This window comes from Dermacentor albipictus, chromosome 5 (assembly GCF_038994185.2).
Source record: "Dermacentor albipictus isolate Rhodes 1998 colony chromosome 5, USDA_Dalb.pri_finalv2, whole genome shotgun sequence".
Classification (NCBI taxonomy): Eukaryota; Metazoa; Arthropoda; class Arachnida; order Ixodida; family Ixodidae; genus Dermacentor; species Dermacentor albipictus.
Window position 1 is genome coordinate 51,438,688 of NC_091825.1, and position 22,630 is coordinate 51,461,317.

The 22,630-nt window shown below is 44.1% G+C and overlaps 1 protein-coding gene across 1 annotated transcript in view; it reads left to right on the forward strand.

Moving 5' to 3' along the window:
* Window positions 1-22,630, forward strand: part of LOC135899197 (sodium-coupled monocarboxylate transporter 2-like) — an 82,165-nt gene that overhangs the window by 14,014 nt on the left and 45,521 nt on the right. Inside the window, exons 6-10 of the mRNA XM_070539579.1 lie at window positions 9,282-9,422; window positions 12,635-12,764; window positions 15,106-15,194; window positions 15,918-16,027; window positions 16,933-17,000. Coding sequence (XP_070395680.1) covers window positions 9,282-9,422; window positions 12,635-12,764; window positions 15,106-15,194; window positions 15,918-16,027; window positions 16,933-17,000 — 538 coding nt within the window. The remainder of the gene's footprint in view (window positions 1-9,281; window positions 9,423-12,634; window positions 12,765-15,105; window positions 15,195-15,917; window positions 16,028-16,932; window positions 17,001-22,630) is intronic.

Consider the following 22,630-nt stretch of genomic DNA (forward strand, 5'->3'; position numbering starts at 1 on the left):
GTTTGATTCCAGAAAAGTGATAAGATGCGAGCAAGTGACATGTTCCACGACATTAGAGGGTAATGTCGGCTAATTATATGGTTCTACGATTAAATGAAGAGTCAGGGGGACCTGATTTATGCAGTCGAACCACCTTCCCTCCCTTCCGATCTGGGGGAAGGGAGGGTCGGTGATTGCAAATTGATATGTATGCCAAGATATTCGTAAGATACCGTAGAGCCTAATGGTGTGTTATTGAAGGCATAGTTGAAAGAAACAGGGAAAGAGGCAGTCCGTGGGACACGCATGCTTTTACATTTATTAACATTAAAGGTCATTGAAGAATCGGAGCAATTGATTGCAATTGGTGCAAATTGGCAGGGTCGGTGATTCTAGTGACTGAGCAAATATGTGCGACAGCATTAAAGCAGAATACGTCACCACATATTTCAGAATATTAGAATTGATATGAACAATCCTTTCACAAAAAAATTATTTTAGCTTTGTAAACAAGCTAGTAATACCAACAGCACCGAAAGAAACAGGGTTCACAGAAATGTAATCAACAAACGGGATGTCAGAATAAGCATGTGGTGATGTGGCAAAAAACAATGACACGAATACATAGTTTAATACTTCGCAGCAGTCATCGGGGGCTATAGTAATGCCATTTTCATCACACAGTTCAATCGAAGATGAATTCTTCTCACTGACTGTATTCCAGAAATTACGCGGGATATCATGAAGAATTGAAGGCAGATTAACTCGATAAAATTGGCTCTTAGGAAGTGCGATAGCTTGCTTGTATTCGCAATCAGCAGTGACAAAGGCGTGCCAACGCTCTGCATTATTGGCTGTCTTGGTGCACCAAAAAAGTATCTTCTTTTTATCCAGCAAGCGTTTAAGAAGTGTATTGAACTATGGTGTCTGAGAGTTAGAAGTTATACGTCTAACTGGAATGAATCGATTAATGAGCGAATGTACTTCCTGCTAAATTAGGCACCAATTTTCTTCCGCGGTTCTTGAGTGGGAGTTAAGAAAATAATCAAGGATACATAATTGTAACGCTTGGTTAATACAATCAAAGCCAGCATTTTTGTAATCACGAATTTGTTTGGACGATTTAATAGAAGAAACAGACGCGCGTAAGCCAAACCTCGTTATACAATGATCACTTAGACCTGGCAGGTAAGCTTTAGTGGAAGCTAAGTCGGGTGCTGTCATGAGGAGAAATGAAGAAATGCTCAGCAAATGGAGATGAAAGTCGATGGAAACAACTGGCCGTAGGTGGGAAACGAACCCACCACCTAAAGGACCTTAGAACGCTAGCAGAAAGAAACTATCCACAAGTTGCGCTCGATGGAGCTTATGATGTCGCGTTAAGGTTGGAGAGACAGTCGGAATTAGCGAAGAAACAGCCCACACTATAATCTGACAGACCGTCAGCCTTTATAACAAAATATTCTAATGCACTCCCAAACATAAACAACATCCTGCGAAAATACCACCCAATATTATCAAGTAACGAGTGTCTGAGAAAAGCGTTCCCGGATGTACCAAAGCTACTATCGTCGCAACAGGAACTTCAAAGGCATGTTAGCGCACGCAAAAGTCAACCATCATCATTCACCCGTAATAAGAGCATGTTGTCGCCCCAGGTGCAAAACCTGCAAGCAGCCTCAAAGTGACATCAAAATTAAGAGCACCGCAAAAGTTATGCACATGAAGTCAAATCCTGCTACACATCTACAAGTTCAGATGTGGTTAATATGCTTAAGTGTTCATTCTGTAAGAAACAATATATCGGTGAAACGGGACAATCAATGAGCGTCAGAGTAAACGCACATTGCGTGGACACAGCTAAAAAACATCCCAAAGCATTCGCGAAGCATTTCAACCAATCAGGCCATAACTATGATGAACTTAAGCTCTACATCTTACAGTCTAATTTCCGTTCTGAACGATAAAGAACATACAGAGAATCATATGTTATCCATTGTTCAAGACATTTCAACCAATAGGCATGGACGTTTCAAAGGGAGCTCTAGAATCTATTCGCTATGCTAAATTGCACGTTATAGGCAACAATACTTTGGTTTCTTAGCGTTCTTTTTTCTTCTCCTTCTGGTTTCCGTTTTCTCCCCCTTTATTTATTTATTTATTTATTCCATTTCGGTATTTCCTTTTCTTTTCTTTTTTTTCACGAGCACCTGTTTCTACCGCTACTTCTATTATCTCTGTGAGAGACACGATAGCCCACAGCCACCACCGAAACAGGTAATAGGGGGCTGCTGTGCACGTCTTTGACACGCCGGCTGACATACGGGCGTTGACGCGTGATTGGCTGACGGCCGTGTCCCTGGCCTTGTGCACAGCGCTCCCTTATTTTCAATTCGACACCCTCGCCCACCCTCCTTGCGCCCTCTTCCCTTTAGCAGAACCCCACCTATATATACTGTGGCGAGGAAATCATATGTCGCCTTGAAGAAGACAAGTCCACTTGTCGAAACGCTGGGTGCTGCTCTCACCTTGTTCTCGTTTTCCTCATCGTACATGTGCGCTATAACGTGAAACTATTCCAAACTTTTCTATTCCAATTCAGCAATCAGCCCACCGCGATTCGTCAAAAACGTTTTGAACCACCCTCACTTCATCTGTCTGTCACGCGACGTCACGAAAACCGCAATAGCTCCCCATCTGATATGATGTGTAAACACTGATTATGCATAATTTGACCGAAGAAAACAAAAATAGTTAATTCTGATTCGACGCCTTTTTGCCATTAGCCCTCGGCTACTGGTCAAAAGTTTTTTGGGCTGCACCCACTTCACCTGCCTCCCACGCGACGTCACGAAGCCGCAAAAACTTACCGCTACAAAGTGACGCGTACGCGTTAAAGATGCATTAATATGCCGAAAAAAAAAACTGAATTTTATTCTGAATAGCCACAGGCTGCCCCGTTCCGAAACAAATAAAAGATGGCTGCTGCCGATCGCTCCGGCACTCGCTACTCGCCCCTGCCGGAGAGCATGGGTTTATTTGGGTGTAATAAAACTTTTTGCGTGACCGTGTAACGTTTTCGAGAACCTTCGGCACGTTTACGACCTCGCTCTGCCAACTCTTCTTTGCTGAGGATCCGTTTTAGCGTCATTCTTAAGCTTCCGTTGCATGCCGCCGCGAATGTCGACGAGCCACCGCAGGCTAAGAGAAAGCGGACCAATCGCAGACGCCGGCACCACCCTCTTCATCCGGTTATCGATATTCAGTGAAGTGGCTCGGCCCATCGAATCCCTCTCCAAGTGAGTATGCTCCTCGGCTGTTGTGAGCCAATTAGATGACAAGCCACTCAGTGCAGTCAATTTTATCTGTTTTTCAAGCAAACAAAAGTGACCTCCTATGCACGAGGGGAGCATTTGATTGGTTGGTTCAGACAACCCTGCGGGTGACCGCCCGATGCTTGCGTTGCGGTTACGCAAATTTGACATCAGGAGATTGGAATAAAAACATATTGGAATAGTTTTACGTTATACGGCCCCAAATTTACATTGCCGTTCGCATGATTACGCATGCAAGAGTGTGAAGGTCGGCGCAAAGCTCCTCCCTGAGGTGACGCGGCTGTTGCGTGCGGCGTTTAGTGTGACAGTCGGGCGGAGGCATTGGCAAAGATGATGGCTCCCGTAATCCAGAGTAGATGTCAGCGTGAAATGGCCACCGGCAAAGCAGATTTGTTCTAGATGATACCAGCCATAATCTTAATACGTGTCTATTGCACGTTCGCAACGGCACACTCCACCACATCGCACCACACCCCGACATACTGTGCAATGGTTCATATGCACGCAATATTTTAAGGCAGAAGCCTTTAATGACTTATTGTCAAGGTCATCTGCCGTTAGCAGAAACTGTCACAGCTTTCCGGCCTCCTGATTGGTCTCCTCTGTGTCGTGACGTCATTGTCGCTAGGCGCAGGTGTGCGCGTCCTGATTGGCTCGTGTGCGTGACGCCACTGTCATCAAGTGCGGGTGTTGGGGTGATACGGCGCCGCGTGGGATGACTCATCACATCGGCACGCCGGCGGCCGCGTGTTCGACGGTGCACCCTGACGTCGCTGTCGTCAGGCGCTTGAAGTGGCCTCCCGATTGGACTCTGTGTGACCTGACGTCACGGCCTCGAGGCGTGCGTGGCGATCGTCTGCTTGAGTGTGGTGTGGCCGCGGCGGTGGCGGCTGTTTATTTTGCGGTATCGTGTGGGAAGGATTGTGGGAAGCACCCGTCGCAACAGAGGGTGCTAAGAATCCCTGGCTCCGGACAGGCCGCCATTGGAATATGAACCTGGCAACGTTTAACGCTAGAACGTTATCTAGTGAGGCGAGAATAGCAGTGCTATTGGAGGAATTAGAGGGCAGTAAATGGAATATGATAGGGCTATGTGAAGTTAGGAGGCCAAAAGAAGCATATACAGTGCTAAAAAGCGGGCACATCCTGTGCTACCGGGGCTTAGCGGAGAGACTAGAACTAGGAGTCGGATTCCTGATTAATAAGAATATAGCTGGTATCATACAGAAATTCTATAGCATTAACGAGAGGGTGGCAAGTCTTGTAGTCAAACTTAATAAGAGGTACAAAATGAAGGTTGTACAGGTCTACGCCCCTACATCCAATCAGGATGACCAGGAAGTCGAAAGCTTCTACGAAGACGAGGAATCGGCGATGGGAAAATTGGAAAAAAGAATACACTATACTGATGGGTGACTTCAATGCCAAGGTAGGCAAGAAGCAAGCTGGAAAAAAGGCAGAGGGGGAATATGGCATAGGCACTAGGAATAGCAGGGGAGAGTTATTAGTAGAGTTTGCGGAACCGTATAATATGCGGATAATGAATACCTTCTTCCGCAAGTGGGATAGCCGAAAGTGGATGTGGAGGAGCCCGAACGGCGAGACTAGAAACGAAATCGATTTCATACTCTGCGCTAACCCTGGCATCATACAAGATGTGGACGTGCTCAGCAAGGTGCGCTGCAGGGACCATAGAATGGTACGAACTCGAATTAGCCTAGACCTGAGGAGGGAACGGAAGAAACTGGCACACAAGAAGCCGATCAATGAGTTAGCGGTAAGGGGGAAAATAGAGGAATTCCAGATCAAGCTACAGAACAGATATTCGGCTTTAACTGAGGAAGAGTACCTTAGTGTTGAAGCAATGAACGACAATCTTGTGGGCATCATTAAGGAGTGTGCAATAGAAGTGGGTGGTAACTCCGTTAGACAGGATACCAGTAAGCTATCGCAGGAGACGAAAGATCTGATCAAGAAACGTCAGTGTATGAAAGCCTCTAACCCTACAGCTAGGATAGAACTGGCAGAACTTTCGAAGTTAATCAACAGGCGTAAGAGAGCTGAGATAAGGAAGTATAATATGGATAGAATTGAACATGCTCTCAGGAACGGAGGAAACCTAAAAGAAGTGAAGAAGAAACTCGAAATTGGCAAGAATCAGATGTATGTGTTAAGAGACAAAGGCGGCAATATCATTACGAATATAGATGTGATAGTGCAAGTGGCCGATGAGTTCTATAGAGATTTATACGGTACCAGTGGCACTCACGACGATAATGGAAGGTAGAATGGCCTAGAGGAATTCGAAATCCCACAAGTAACGCCGGAAGAAGTAAAGAAAGCCTTGGGAGCTATGCAAAGGGGGAAGGGAGCTTCGGAGGATCAGGTAACAGCAGATTTGTTGAAGATGGTGGGCAGATTGTTCTAGAGAAACTGGCCACCCTGTATACGCAATGTGTCATGACCTCGAGCGTACCCGAAACTTGGAAGAACGCTAACATAATCATAATCCACAAGAAAGGGGACACCAAAGACTTGAAAAATTATAGACCGATCAGCTTACTGTCAGTTGCCTACAAACTATTTACTAAGGTAATCGCAAATAGAATCAGGAACACCTTAGACTTCTGTCAAGCAAAGGACCAGGCAGGAATCCGTACAGGCTACTCAACAATAGACCATATTCACACTATCAATCAGGTGATAGAGAAATGTGCGGAATACAACCAACCCTTATATATAGCTTTCATCGATTACGAGAAAGCATTTGATTCTGTCGAAACCTCAGCAGTCATGGAGGCATTACGGAATCAGGGTGTAGACGAGCCGTATGTAAATATACTGAAAGATATCTATAGCGGCTCCACAGCCACCGTAGTCCTCCATAAAGAAAGCTACAAAATCCCAATAAAGAAAGGTGTCAGGCACGGAGATACGATCTCTCCAATGCTATTCACTGCGTGTTTACAGGAGGCCTCAAGGGAAAAGTGTATAATAGGTGTCTTACCAGTACTCACCTACGGGTCAGAAACCTGGTGGCTTGCGAAAATGGTTCTATTTAAATTGAGGACAACGCAACGAGCTACGGAAAGAAGAATGATAGGTGTAACGTTAAGGGATAAGAAAAGGGCAGATTGGGTGAGGGAACAAACGCGAGTTAATGATATCTTAGTTGAAATCAAGAAAAAGAAATGGGCATGGGCAGGACATGTAATGAGGAGGGAAGATAACCTATGGTCATTAAGGGTTACAGACTGGATTCCAAGGGAAGGGAAGCGTAGCAGGGGGCGGCAGAAAGTTAGGTGGGCGGATGAGATTAAGAAGTTTGCAGGGACGACATGGCCACAGTTGGTACATGACCGGGGTAGTTGGAGAAGTATGGGAGAGGCCTTTGCCCTGCAGTGGGCGTAACCAGGCTGATGATGATGATGATGATGGGAAGGATGCCTCATGTCGATAAACCAGCCTCTCCCAACACGCGACGTGCGGCAGCCGCTGAACGCACGCGGCGCTCAAGAGAGGCTCAGCGCATACGTCGCATGCATCAGGGCGGCGAGGCGCGTCCGACACTACAGAGCCCAGGGACGCGACGGGCCAACGCAAGAAAGGCAATGCGTTTGAAGCGACTCGCTGCATCTCCTGATACGAGGGCAAATGAAGCTCGGAAGCGCCTTGACCGCCATGTTGCCGCGGCAAGCCGAGCAAGTACGAGTCAATTGAGCGAAGTGCATGATGAGGATGGTCAACTACACCCTAACACCGCCATGGAAGATGTGTAGCGTCCTGATCCACAAACGGCGCTGCAACAGTTCGGCGCTGCAAAGCAGCCATCCTGGATGTGGATCCACTAAAGCACAATGATTTCACCGGCCATGAGTTGCAAGCCGACATCCTCGCAGATGACAGCTTTGAAATGATGGACTCAGAAGATATCGAAACGATAGACATAGGCGTAAACTACGTTACAGGCATTTCATAAGCAAACAAACATTCACATAACAGTGAATAAGTTGTGTGCCTCCGTGGTGTTTCCGACGCAACAAATCGCCATTGGCAATGGTGTCTGGCATCCGCCGTTTCACACTTTAGTCTCGACAAAGTGTCTTCTGTTTTTTTTTTTGTCAGAGACAGAACCTCATTGCAAGTATCGTCTCGGTCAAACGGCCATTCACAGCGCGCCTGACGCTGCCGGCTCGGACGCTGCCGGACGCTGACCGCTGCCGTTGAACAGAGCACTCAGTGGCAAAATATGACAACCAACCGTATATTGCCCTGCACATGCGTTGTGAACGTCGCCGTTGGAAATTACAAATAAATGTTCAGCGTTCTCAAAGTTACAGCTTGATTGATACTGTCAGCAAACCTTAGGAAGAACTCGGAAGCAATATTTTTTGTAACTCGTTTGGGAAGTAACTAGGGCGGGTAATGCAGTCTTGACTGGTTGGCGAATGAGTTCGCTTTGATCTCTCATCTTGCCCAGATGTTCTCGTTTAAGTGCCCGGATAACGGCTCCAGCTTTTGGCTCAAAGTCGCGTGAAGGCCGCCGACAACGGGAGCTAAAGGTATTGCATGCTTAATATGGCCACAGATTTACATTCTATTGTGTTTTATAGTTCTTGTGCAACTTGAAACTTCAGCCAGCTATTTCAAAAGATTGAGGAACGAATGGCACACCTGAAAAAAAAAAAGAGATATTTGGAGTAAAGCAACCCTTTATTATACGTTGCTGTGCGACAAGGTTGGTCGCGATCTTACAGGACTTGCCCGTTTGTGAATCCGCCTGTTGTTTCTCAACTTACTGTGATGGCCTTGGCAACTATAGTAAAATGATCGTTTATATCCGTAATTTCTCCGAATTGTGTATTTCATTTGGAATACTTGGCGGTTAGGATCCAAGAAGGTTGAAGCTGCAACCTGATATCGGTATTGCCTATTGTACGAATGCTAGCAACAAAAAATAAATAAATTGAATAATGTGTTGAAGCACATTTTTCTGAACTGTGGAAACTGAACATGGTTCTACTCGAAAGAGTCCAACACTAAGTTTTACCTTCTCTGTCTAATGTACAGCGAATTGACGCTTTGTGTCTTTCAGCGTTCTTGCCTGTCCCTCACTGCCAAGTGATGTTTTATGTATTTACTAAAGCGAAAGCTTTACTGGCCGCGAACTTGCAATTTCGCCGTAGCCGTGTTCCGAGGAGGCACATGACGTCACACCTCGTTCCTCGTTACCACGCGTTCCTCGTCGTTGCGTTCGCCTCCGCTCGCTTCGCCAGCTGCGTCGCATGCCTGACATGTCGGAGGATTGAAAAGGAGTGCTCACGCACGCCGCAACCACAGTTGAGGCGGCATTATGGACGGCGACAGTTCTGATAAGGAGGAGGTGGCCTGTAATTGGCATCGGAACGAGTTGAAGAGGAAACGAATCGCCCAGGAAACAGATAAACAGTGCGCCGAACGACTAGCTAAACGCCGCATGATAGCTAGACAACCAGGCTAACCTGGACTGCAATGAAGATTAACCAAGGCTAACTATGATGAAGCCATAGCCTTAGCTATCGCTACGTATATCCTGGCATTGCCCAGCTCAGCCAAAGCCAATTTTCTTATTTTCGCGGGTCATCTCTTTTTATATTTGCGCGTCTCTTTCATATTAAAACCAAATGTGCGTCCAAGTTTAGTTGATGAAGTTGTTTTTCGAGGATACAATGAATCTTAGTTCATGATAAATGAACAGGCGAGTGCATGCATTCATAATTAAACTCGTGAAATTATGACTTCTCAGCTGGAAATGGTTGGTTCATATTGCTTCGTCCTCGCAATTATACTAGTATGAAGCGCTTGAAGTAATCGTCGTTATATGCAGTCACTAATATGCTCAATATAGCAGTAAATCTATATACAACTCGAATGGCCATAAGAATGCTTGCACAATCTGTAACTGACAGAGTTGCTGTTTTTCTACAGTTACAGTTTTGGGTTCACACATGGTGAAACAGTCTGGTCTTGCTTACTGGGCTCTACGGCAATGTCGATATACCGTATATGCCTGGACCAAATGGTGGCGCAAAGGCTGCTAGCTTCTCGAACACTCAAGGAAGCTCAAAGGTATACATTAGCCATTATACTTGAAAGCGTTGGTAAATTTTGCTTTTATTCTAATATACAGTGGCGTGACTTCCATCATTCGTCGAGAATTTCTTGTATGCAGCATGCACTAATTCAGCGTGTGGGCTTTCGAACCCTCGAGGAAATATTCGCGTTCTGCGAAGTGGGCCCACTATATCCCGATTGTTTAACTGAAGACTTCGCACATGGTAGTCTTCTTGTGGAGCTTGAAAAAATGCGGTGGTGCTTCACGAAATCACCATTTTTCAAGCCCCGTTTTGCTTGCATTGTAATGAAAGCATTCTTTCTGAGCTAATTTGCGTCACTGAATTCCGGTAGCGAATCAAAAAGTTTCAGTGGAAACTGAGGACATAACAACGAGCAGTTCAAAGGCGCATTTTAACTGTCTGGTTATAAGTTAGCAATTTTGACAATATCTTCCTTCGGGTTAAATTACCTCTAGGTAATGGTAACCGCAGGAACAGTTATTATTTAGTAAGCCATACGTTCAAGAGCTAATTAGGCTAATTCTTAAGCAGCTAAACTGCAGATGACGCGGTGGCGTCGGCTGCGCTGTTTATAATTCAATAATATGTTTCATGTCCCCTGCAGGAAATTTCAATGAACCTGTCTAAACTAACAGTCATACTCATACTAAAGATGACTTATTCAATTTTCGTTAAACTTCCTCTCATTCGCCGAAGCTAAAACAAAATTTTCGGCATGCCACCGTAACGCGAACACACATTGCTAAGTTGCGTTTCAATTTTAAATTTCTTTTGTGATTTGTCATGGGGTCAGTTCCTGCATCACGAAGGTCTTCAGCAAAACAAAGAAGTGCGCAGCGATGGATAAAAAAAATATATGTAGCGAGACCGCATACAACGAAGTCTTACACTATACTGGATATAGTAAGGTGTCACAGACTGACAGATGACGCTAGAAACACTCACACACACAAAAAAAACGCAGGTGCTGTTATAAATTCACCGATGAATGCCTACTCTCAGTTCAGTGGTTTGGAATTTATGCTGGCACACTGATAGCAAAGCAAAATTAAGTTCTGTGATTTTATCTCATAATGAGGAACACCGTTGTGGGGAACATTGGAATAATTTTGCCCACTTGATATTGTTTAACGTGTACGCCAGCCTCAGAAAACATTCATTTTGGGCAATATTTTACGGTTAACGAAGAATTTTATAGCTCCGAGTTTACGCGCGTTTTGGCCGCAATGTTTACTTTCATATAAAGTTCAGCGTTTTATTCGTAAGATGCTTACGCCTCAGGGATGCATTTATTTTCAAACAAAATATTGTCCTTGTGCACTTAGGTATTCCCGAAGAAGCGCGAATCCTGGAAACGGCGCGTGCCTGTTCTGATTTGCACAATATAACAAGCGGAGAGTTTTAGAATTGGGAACCCAAGAAAATAGCGGGCCGCCAATGCGCATGCGCTGAACCCAAGCCAGTCTTGGGTTCTTGCGCTCACGTTGGCCCAACTCCCAAAAAATCGAACACTAGAGTGGGTCTACAAGCCGTCATGGGTCGCCCTCGCGAGCGACGAGAAAGCGCGAGAGAGCCGCAGCTATCTGAAACCGTTTTCTCTCTGGCCTTAAGCATGACTGCTTTTCTTGTTTTGTGCTTTCGAACATTTTTTTTTTCAATTTTCCCCACTGAGGCGTCGCGAGCGCTCGACCTCACGCTTTCTGCGTTTGACCCAATTCTCACACCCTGCTGCTCTTCTAAACCCAAGAGCACCCTACCCAAGGCCCCTGAGGACCCATAGTTTTGGGTGGCCAATTCTAAAGGGCAAGATATAGTCCGGCGTAACGCGCGCGCGCGGCCACGCGCGGCGCGGTTAAGCAACGTCGGTGAAAAGCGCGCACTCTACAGTCCGGCGTCCCGGCGTAGCCGGCGTGCTTAGGCGCGCTTGGCGAGCACAACGCCGCCGGCGCGGACATAGAGCGTGTTCTATTTCACGCGGCTGCCGCTAGACCAGAATGCACTGCGCGCTGCAGCGGCAGCGAGCAGAAGGCAGAATGGCGGCCTGCGGTGCGCGTACTGACAGTGCGGCTGTGGTTTTTTGAACATCCGTGTGGGATGACAGCGCGAGTGACGACGCCTGCTTGAAGCGATTTGCAACCTTCCATGTGTATACGATGTGAAACGCATGGACCACCGCGACACAGAGCGCAAGAACAACGCGGGGGAAGCTATACGAAAGCATTGTGGTCTCGCCACAGGTAAGCTGCATTTCGCAGCTCCTGTACTAGCTGGTGGTAGTCGCCGAGTTGAGGGCGCTTGTCGAATAGCTTTCGCATGTACATACATGGTCCGCTTCCGTTTTTGACGTAGCCGAAGTACTAGCAATATGAGTGCGATGTTCTGGCTGTCAGGCACGGCGGCCGCATTTCGATGGGGGCGAAATGCGAAAAACACCCGTGTGCTTAGATTTAGGTACACGTTAAAGAAGCCCAGGTCAGAAAGAAAGTGGTTTTCGCACGTAAAACCTTATGTTTTTTTTTTCTGGCTGTCAGGGCAAGTTAACGCCATCCCGCAAAAGTTTTCATTTTAGCGCACAAACAGCGCGCGGAACGAGAAGCGCGCGCGCTACCCGAACGACGCGCATGCGCCATGTAAACAGCTGTTCGCCGCGGCGAAGTTGCGCTCCCGGACGCACAGATGGCGCCAGCCTCGAGCTGCGCGCGCACGCCGAACTCTAGAGGAAGCAAATTTCTTGCACCCCTGGCGTCACTAGCGCAGCGTATCCGACTTCGCCTGCCGCGGCCTGGCGCGCCGAGAACGCCGGACTATATCTTGGCCTTAAAGCTCTCTAATGTTTTGACTAAGCCCAACAAACGTGCTGGATAGATAACCATTGCGCATGTGTGCGGCCAGCTTCGCTTGCACATGTGGAAGGTGCCAACAGAAAATGCGATAGATCGTAGCCGGTAGGCGGTATTTTAATCCCTAGGGTAGCCAACCGGGCTCAGTCCCGGTTAACCTCCCTACCTTTCATTTATCATTTGCTCTCTCTCTCTCTCCCTACTACAGTGGCCTCTTCTGCAGACCGACGAATTGAGAATGTCGGCGAATTGCTTTTTATTTTTTTCAATATGTAGCCTAATACAGAAGGGTCCGTGATGTGCTTTTTCATCTTAATGTACGCGCGCGCCCTAACCACATCTTGGTTCTCACTGTTATCTGTAGGACAATCTGTACTGGCGCTCTGCTCATCAATGTGTTCTATGTTGCCGCTTTATTGCTTGGAGTGGCGATGACAATATGGTTTCGTGGATGTGACCCCAGCCTTTCCGGAGCGATTTCAAGTACCGACCAGGTAACGATGGCACATATCATATGTTTGGTATAGGAGAATAGTGAAAAACTGTTCATCAATGCAGTGGCGATGAAATCTTTGAAAAGAAATGTGCTCCGGACGAGAGCGTAAATACATAGATCGCGCCAACGTAGCAGTTAGTAACAATATGATGCACTAACAAAATAATAACTGAAAATGGCCACATACTAGCTGTGCCCTTGTGGTTTTAGATTTTGAGCTTTTAATGTCAAGCCTTTGAAGGCGCGCATGGCGAACTACACAAATAAGATCCCGCAGTTCACCTGTAGCGACATTTCCCTCAATACGTTCATGTGGAAATTTGTTGTCAGTTCCCACGGGTGCGGCCCATTATACAAAGGGCACGACTGCTGCACACAGCCGCCCTTTGACACAGCATGCAGATCCCTGAGACTGTACAAGTGCTGACAAAGAGGAGGAAATACTGAGTCACTTGAGTACCTTTACGTGATTTGTAAGCGAAAGCATTTTGACTTCGCTAAAAGTTGGTTACGTGGCATTGATTATGATAATGACATCACATAATATCACATGCTTTTCACACCTCTATCTTAATTCACCGTGCTGTAATTTCTACCAGCTTTAATCCACCTCATTCCAACTTGCTATAATTTGTACCAACATTAACCCTCTCTATTCCACCCTAATGGTCCTTGCTCTAACTTGTACCCACCCTACTCCACTTTGATTAACCTTTGTTCACATTATTTCACTTGATTTCATTTTACTTCACCTTAAATCACTTCCCTCTAACTTGTTGTAACTTTAATTCTGTATTGCTACTGACGTCACGGATGATGACGATCTTTGGTACTCCTCGTTGCCTACAACGCCAACATTTCTGCCTCTTGGGACATATAATGCTTTCGCAGTAAATATTGGCGGTATCGCCCGAAGAGTGATGCACTGACAGCGATTGTGCGATTTAGCGTTGCGCTTGAATCCGGAAAGTGTTCCGAGTAAATGTGCGAGGCGACAGTTTGGTTGCGATAACGTTGAATGTGTGTTCGCGCAGACATGTCCGATGACGGACATGTGTGCACCAACCCTCACGCTACGCAACAGCTACCAGGCGCCTGGGAACACTGGTATCACGAAAAGCGGCCCTAGTGGCTCCGCCGGTAAATTGTCGGCCTTAGTCAGCGTCCCGTGAAATATTTGATAACGTTAGCTGCCCAATTACTGTCTGACGCTTAGGCTAGCCCAAGCAAGCAGCGGCTGAGTAGTTTTAGGGTACTAACAGCGGGATGTAGAACGCTGCTCTGGTTCTAGCACCAAGCCGAGTAAGTGGAGTGCCAACCTTGCGTCTACTTTGCTACGTCTTTTTTCTCTTTTTTTGCGGCCAAACGCACTTCACGACTTTCAAGACCCTCTAGCCCTCCACACGCCAGCCACGCATGCGCCGTCGATATTGGAACAGCGACATCGCCGCCAACGGCGGGAAGGCTCCTAGGGCGTCCGTATAATTGCTGTTGCAATAAAGCGCGCACTCGGTAAAAGTTAAAACTCAAGCAATATAACTGTGATTAGCAGTGTAGTCGTTTGCTGCGTCCCATGCTGTTTCTCCTCGCAAGAATGATCAGCGCTCATCACCTGCTATCTAAAGCGAAGGCGTCGCTGACTGGCCCACCACGGTATCGTGTCTGTCGCTTCGTCCCTCGGTCGGTCGTTCAGATTTTCCCCAAAAAAGATTCCCTTGAAAGAACAATTAGCCGTAGTCTTTAGTTCAGTATATTGTTGAGCCAAGCTCTTTAATGAAATGGTTTTCTTTTTGCCACTTTAGTGGACTCTTTCTGTCCTAATAAGCATACAACAACCAGCTATACAACATATTCCTCAAATGGCAGGTATGTTATCGTAACTTTCTTCAAGAGCTAATGATTGTTAAATGAATAAGATACGATAATCTTATACGAACTCACTTACTATCGGTAACAAAGAATATCTCACAAAGTTGCGTGGATCGTGAACATAATTAAAGAAGTAAACAGTGAAAAAGAAAACAAGTTACGTTTTCCAGCGTCTGCGATTCGAAACACTAGTCACGCACACACCCACAAATATTCGCATACACGTACACACACACGTGCAAACACGCTGGCACGAGGTGATAAGGATTGCTGGAGAGAAGTAAAACAAACACGAACTATTAAAAAGATGGCTATTTGCCACAGCCATCACAACTATGATTACATTTATGTAGCGTAACCTTTGTTCTCTCGACACCTTATCTGAAAACTGGTATGTCATCAATGTGTTGAAATATCTCGGTACGTCAGACCACAATTTACACGAGAACTTTCTCTTTTTTTACTTTCAGATCATGCCATACTACGTCAAAACATACCTCATCCATGTGCCTGGGTTTTCGGGTCTCTTTCTCAGCGGAGTCGTAAGCGCTGCAACCAGGTAGCGAAAATATTTATGTGTTCATAAAGTGCCCAATATTTAAAAATTTGTCATATGGTAATTTTTACAGGGAATACACAGTAACTGATCTTCGTAAGTGGTAACTAATGAATGATTTAACAGGTGCCAAGCTCGAGGTTAATTCAATGACAAAACATTGTCCGCTTTCCAGACACTTAGATGAGATAAGCGATTCAAATCGATTAAAGTAAGCACTCGTGCAAAATAATGTTCCTTTCCTGCCACGTGGTATGTTTTAGTGTGGGTTTGTCTGTGAACCACGGGCACTGGTCTGTATGCAATTAGGAGAGGCATAATTCAGTTGACGTTGTGGGAAACTTTGTAACGAACAAAACTGCACGATTTCAATCCAGATGCCTTATAAGTCGCGATGTTCAGGCCTAATGGCATGTTGAACAACTCACATAAAAGAAATACCTATTGCAACAGTGTCACAAATGCAATCACTGGTTTGTCCCCGAAACGTTCGAATCGCTTAATAGATTATTCCGAGAATTCTACATGCAATATTTTTCTGCGTATTTTTTTTAAATTTCAATATTTGGTGCACATAATGTTATCTATATAGTGCCCGGAATTGCCTGTCAAGGTGATAAACAATGTTTTGAGTTCGTTTTCATGACAACTATGCGAGAATTCATTTAGTATTGGTTACAGTATGAAAAACATGGTAAATTGATCAAAACATCTTTTTTCTTACAGCACAGTGTCTTCTATAATAAATTCTCAAGCGGCTATTCTCTACGTAGATGTGATTGTTCATCGATGCCAGAACGCTGAAAAATATGTGCGATGGATAACTCGTGGCACAGGTAAAGTAAATTTTATTCAGCAGTCACCAGCCTCTTCATAACCGGGGAAAAGCACACGTGACATAAAGTTTCGCTAGAGCAAAAGCAGCTCAATTAGTCGCGGTTTGTATATTTTGGAGATTCTCAGGCTATCCATCGCGAATTATATCTGCGGAAGCTTGCAAGGTGTGGGCACAGTCATAAAAAGAAAGATGTTCTCTATCTCAACTGCAGCACGAAAGTATATTTAAAGAGAATAGGGATATTTAAAATAAGGCAGCTTCACTGTAAGAAAAGTTGCCCTGGTTCAGGAATTAAACCACAGATGAACACATATTTGGGGTGGTCGGTTTGTCAGCTAAGCTAAACCGGAGGCTTGCAAACATCGCCGAGCGAGGCAAAATTATTCATGAACCCCAAGTACGGTAAATTTGTTCTGCAGAGGGCAACATGGTGAAGAAAGGTTAATGAAAGGGAAAATTATCATCCTTCCGACATCAGCACATAGCTTCAAAATAAACGCATACTGACTGTTCACAATAAAATATTCCTTAAGATATACGTCAATCGACGGCAGGCTTACGGCGCCTCAGCTGCAATTGCTCGTTGCTGTTCAGTAAAATTGTGGTGGCAGTGTCGAATAATCAAAATTGATGGGAAAATTACACATGTAAATTGCAGAAAGTATGTGCTCTAGTTGAGGCAGCAATCAGGGAAGCTCTAACGAAACAAATGATGTATCATCTAGCACCTGTGTGTTAACAGCTTACTGTATTTGAAAAAGAAATGGTAGCAATGAGTCACTCTGCCAAAAATTTAGCTGCGCACACAAAAGGTGTGTCGTGAAGAAGCAAACTTTAAACTAGACAGGGTTCAATAATCTCAGTAATTACGAGAACTCTCATAATTCTCTTTTGCGTTTTCAGCACTCGCACTTGGGATCTCAATGACAGTGTACAGCATGTTCTGTGCACAGATGGGCTCTTTGTCGAGGGTGAGAATTGCATGTTACTCTTCTATTGTGTCATGGGACGTAAGGTACAAACTGAAAAAGTAAAATGAAACGGCAGCTAGGCTAGCTAGGTTGGGCTTTGTTTGCTACCCAACGCTGGAGAAAGCCAGCGCTCCGAACGAAATCTTCAGTGGGCATGGACGCACGACAGGAATGATGGCCTCACGCATCTTTTTGTTCATTCCACAGGTCAGTTGCCTTTCCATATCAAGACTAAAATCCGACGATCCATTTATAATCGTGCTTCCATGCCCAGAAGCAGTGCTTGGTCCTTTTTGTTCTTTGTTATTGCTTTTGTGCGGTGACGTTGAGAGTAATCCTGGTCCTCCGAGAGAACAACCATCAGATACATTATCCGAAGTTCTGAAAACCTTACGCGATTTGAATCAAAGGTCTAAAAGAATGGAGGATAACCAAAAAGCAATGCTGGACACTATTACAGAGTTAAAAACGCATCAGGAAACGGTGGCGGAAGCGATATCAGAAATTAAAGAAAGACTTGCGACGGTAGAAAATCAGACCGGTAGATTTGAAAAATGGCAGCATGACCTCGGTGACGTGCGTGAAGCGGTTGGGAATATAGCAAAGGACGCTGCATTCCTACGCTCCCGACTGGATGATGCGGAAGACCGCTCTCGTAGAAATAATCTACTTTTTTATGGTTTAACGGACATCGCCACCGAATCCGCTGTTCAATCGGAGGAAAAGATACTGGACATTCTAACAAACACTCTAAGCCTCAGAATAACTAGTGACAGCATATCGCGTGCACATCGTATTGGTAGATTCAGTCCAGGGAAGTCTCGTCCGTTGATAGTAAATTTTGCTGCCTATAAAACGAAGGAAGAAATATTATCGAACCGCCCCATGCTAAAAGAAATGAGTATCTCTGTTGGTGAAGATTTCAGTCCCGCTACACGCTACGCCAGAAGAACTCTTATCGAATACGGAAAAAGTCAGAATGTACCATTTAAATTAAGATATAACAAGCTACTAATTGGTAAAAAATGCTATGTATACGACGCCACTGAGCAAAAGGTCTGTGAATTGAAGCCGTTAAGCAGTACCCCAGACGATGCCACGGCGTCTGTTCTATCCTTAAGATCAGGCCGCAATGTCCTAACAGTGCGCCCATAGGATAACGCGAGGGGTAGCGACCTCGATCCTATAATATCAAGACTACCGGTTCTTTTTACTAATATTCGTAGCTTCTTACCTAAAAAAGATGATCTCTGTAGCCTAATAAATGATTGTGATGCAGACATAATTGCAATAACCGAAACGTGGTTGACGAGTAAAGTAACAAACTCTGAGTTATTCTACTGCAATAAAAAGTATAATATTTACCGTACTGATCGCGCTAACACACTAGGCGGTGGTGTCTTAATTGCTGTTAATGAATGCTTTGACTGTTTCCCTGTATCCATATCATGTAACATTGAATGTGTATGGTGCTGCATTTCTGTAAATTTCAAAAAAGTTGTGATCGGTGTTTGTTACCGACCACCATCATCAGCCCCTACTTTTTGCGATAGCATGTATGACTGCTTGTGCCAGATAAGTGTTCGCTTCCCCGGAACGCCAATATTACTTATGGGCGATTTTAACTTTCCGAATATTTCCTGGTCAAGCACGTGTCCTTTACTAAATACAACTTCCGCGGAATCAAAGCATTTTGCAGAGGTATGTGCTGATTTCAACCTGGTTCAGGTAGTTACTTCCCCTACACGTGTAACGAACACCACATCATCTCTTTTAGATCTTGTTTTAACATCATCAACAGATATCATATCTAAGGTTACACACTCACCCGGCTTGAGTGATCACGACGTCTTGCATTTTTTCATTAGCTTGGCAATCCTACCGTCCCAAAACAGTATTAAAACCATTCGTGATTATAAAAACGGCAATTTCACCGCTATCAACAACGAACTTGCTCTATTCCTTGATAATTACCTGCCTAAAGTTGCTGAACGCTCACTGGATACTAACTGGAATATATTCAAAGAAAAAATTCACGATCTTGTTAACAAGTTCATTCCGAAGAGGCGTGTTTTTTCGAATAACAGTGCTTCATGGTATACTAAATCTTTGAAACGCCTATCTAACAGAAAAAAACGTCTTTTTCGCACCGCTAAGCGGACGGGAAGCCAGGCTAAATGGTCGGCTTACAAAGAAGCTGCCTCGGCCTACTCATCTGCGATAAAGAAAACAAAATTTTCTTTTTTCAATAATACCCTTCCAAGCATGCTCATCAATAATCCAAGAAGCTTCTGGAATGTAGTAAGGCCTAGTGCGTCGAAAATCGTATCACTTAGCACGTCTTCCGGTGAGCCTATACCTCGGCAGCACTGCGCTACGATTTTAAATAATGTATTTATAAAGGCTTTCACTCCTTCAGCACATGATAACGACCTTCCTAGGCTACCATGCTGCAATTTTTTTCCTATGGATCCCGTAATTTTTAACTCTACTGGCATAAAAAAAATAATAGACACTCTTAAGCTTACGTCTTCTTGTGGAATAGATGAAATCACGACGAAATTTCTAAAAAATACTAGTGAGTATTCCTCTATCATCTTAGAGAGCATTTTTTCACAATCGTACCTGTCCTCATCCTTGCCTCATGACTGGAAAACAGCAAAGATTATTCCTATCCACAAATCTGGCGAAACTCAAGATCCTTTTAACTACAGGCCCATATCGATTACCTCAGTACCATGCAAAATTATGGAGCATATCATATTTTCTAACCTCGTCAACTTTCTTGAAGAAAATAATTTTTTCTCTAACGGTCAACATGGCTTTCGCAAATTTTTTTCTTGTGAGACCCAGCTGGTAACTTTCACTAATGACTTACATGTATATCTTGATAACGGTTTTTTGACTGATTGCATATTTTTGAATTTTTCTAAAGCTTTTGACAAAGTGAAACATGTACTGCTACTACACAAACTTAGCGCACTCAACATTGACCCTGGAGTATTCAGCTGGATCCAATCATTCCTTTCTTCTCGTTCCCAATTTGTTGTAACTAATGACTCCACATCTCACGCGGCTCCAGTTGAATCCGGTGTTCCACAAGGGTCTGTTCTTGGTCCTCTTTTATTTTTAATATATATTAACGATTTACCTGATAACATTTCCTCACAAATTTGTTTATTTGCTGACGACTGCGTTATATATCGAAAAGTTACTAATGCATCTGATATAGCTACCCTTCAATCCGATTTAAATAACATATCTAACTGGTGCCTCACTTGGTGCATGGAACTCAACATTAATAAATGCAAATCTATGCGGGTTTCTCGTTCTAACACAACTTGCCCTACCTACGCCCTTAATGACTGCCACATTCAATCCGTTACATGCTACCGTTATCTTGGCATTCATATAACTAACGATCTTTCTTGGAAGCAGCATGTACAGTATGTAATATCTAAAGCTAACCGCTCCTTAGGATATTTGAAGAGAAATTTTTCGCTTGCGCTAGTTTCATTAAAACGGCTGTTGTACACGACATACGTCCGCCCCCAATTAGAATATGCCTCATCCGTTTGGGATCCTCATCAGATCACATTAATTAACGAAATTGAATCGGTGCAAAATCGCTCAGTTCGTTTCATCTTAGCTAACTACCATCGCACTGCTAGTGTTACATTAATGAAGAGAACCCTTCAAATTCCATTATTATCTCATCGAAGAAAAGAATCACGCATTTCCCTTTTTCATAAAATCTACTACCAGAACGCATCTCTTCGCCCTCTTTGGATCCAACCTGCACCTTATTATTCGGCTCGTCGTGACCACTTACATAAAGTTAACGTACCCCGTCATAACACCGTTGCGTGCTCACAATCATTCCTTCCTAGGACTTCAGTCGACTGGAATAACCTACCTACATCATTAGTAAGCATCAGTGACCCCACTCGTTTTAAGAATGCACTAACCAACACAAAATAATGTATGGTAGCAAACGGCATGATTATGTACTTATCCGTCAACATTGTCTGCTTGTTAAAGTGTATTCTTTGTGTATTTTCATGTTATGTAAGCCTCTGAGATTTGTTATGAATGTGTTGCTACTTTTTTCATATTGCTTTTGTTCGTTGGAAATTCCTTGAACTAATCCTGCATTTTTTACTCTTCGAATGTATTCGCGCCCCTCCCCTCTGCAATGTACAATTATGTACCTTGAGGGTATCACAAATAAATCAATAAATATAAGGGAAAGCGGGAGGAAACGGGAAAGATCCAAGGAGCAACGCTCAAGCTCACACAATAGGGTACACCGGTCATTTATAAGGCATTCCAGAGCCCAAACATCTTATGTTTATTCAGCAGTGCTTTAGGATGACGGCCGACTCCCCGTGTGATTTCTTCTGTGGGCGTTCTCTCGTGCAGATGGCCTAAAGCGGCCCGCATAAGGTGCGCCAGTTTGACTTAAAAGAGCTAGCGTTTGCCATACAGCGTTCAAAAGGCCCGCAGGCATATGCGACAACCTCTTATAATGGGTATACGTAGAGGTTAACTTGAGGGCAAATAACTTGTAGAGGAAACTAGAAAACTATTACGGTAGGCCTGTATAGCCACTTCTGAATAAATGGAAGCAGGTTACTTTCGACTCTTGAATTATTTTATGATAATTAAGAAACGAACATGCTTAACAACCAGGGATTTCTTCAGCTTCACTCCAGCGAAAAAAATAGTGGGCCAGAAACTTAAATCAGATCGTTCATTCTTTGCTTTAATTTTTGGAATTGCAGCTGCCGCGACATCCAGCAGGAGTCATCTCCACTCAATACATTCACTTCTCTTTATAGAAAATAGAAACATGATTAGTGAACATTAGTGCAATGGGAGTACAAACATGAGGTCAAGAAGTGCTCAATTGCTATTTTAGCCAGCTGTATACATGTTCTTGATGGCTACATGGTTGTTTATATGTTTATATACAAGCCGTCCCAGCTAACTTTAGCAAGACTGAAAAATATGCAAATGCCTTGTAGCTGTACAGAACAAAGGAAATGTTGTTTGCCGTCGCTCGGAGATACTCAAACTATTTGTTTCATTCAGCCCTATTAGATAATTAGTCTTAATTCATCGGCTTGTCATGTATTGTAATTAGATAAAAAGTGTCAATGAGAAAATTGTAGAGTGACATGAAAAACTCCCGATACAGCTTTATGTTGCTCAGTACATGCTACATAAAAACGCTTTTCCGAGCGCGAAATAAACCCGCGATTTCACGCAAAGTGCGTCGAGCAGCCAGTCACGCAACAATTTTGCTTGCATTTGCGGGATCCTTTCATGCGCGGAAAAACGCTTTTATGTAGCACGCGTTTACCAATAGAAAACTGTATCGCGAGTTTTTCATATCGCTCTACAATTTTCTCATTGACACTTCTCATCCAATTAGAATATTTTTGAAGCTGAATAATTAGTTAAATCTAATTCTTTATTTAGGTAGAATGAAAAAAAATTATTTGAGTATCCCCAAGCGACGGCAAACAACATTACTTTTGTTTTGTCCAGCTACGTGGTATTTGCATATTTTTAAACTAAAATTATCTAGGAAAGCCTAGTTATGGTTCCCTAAACATAAATAGTTT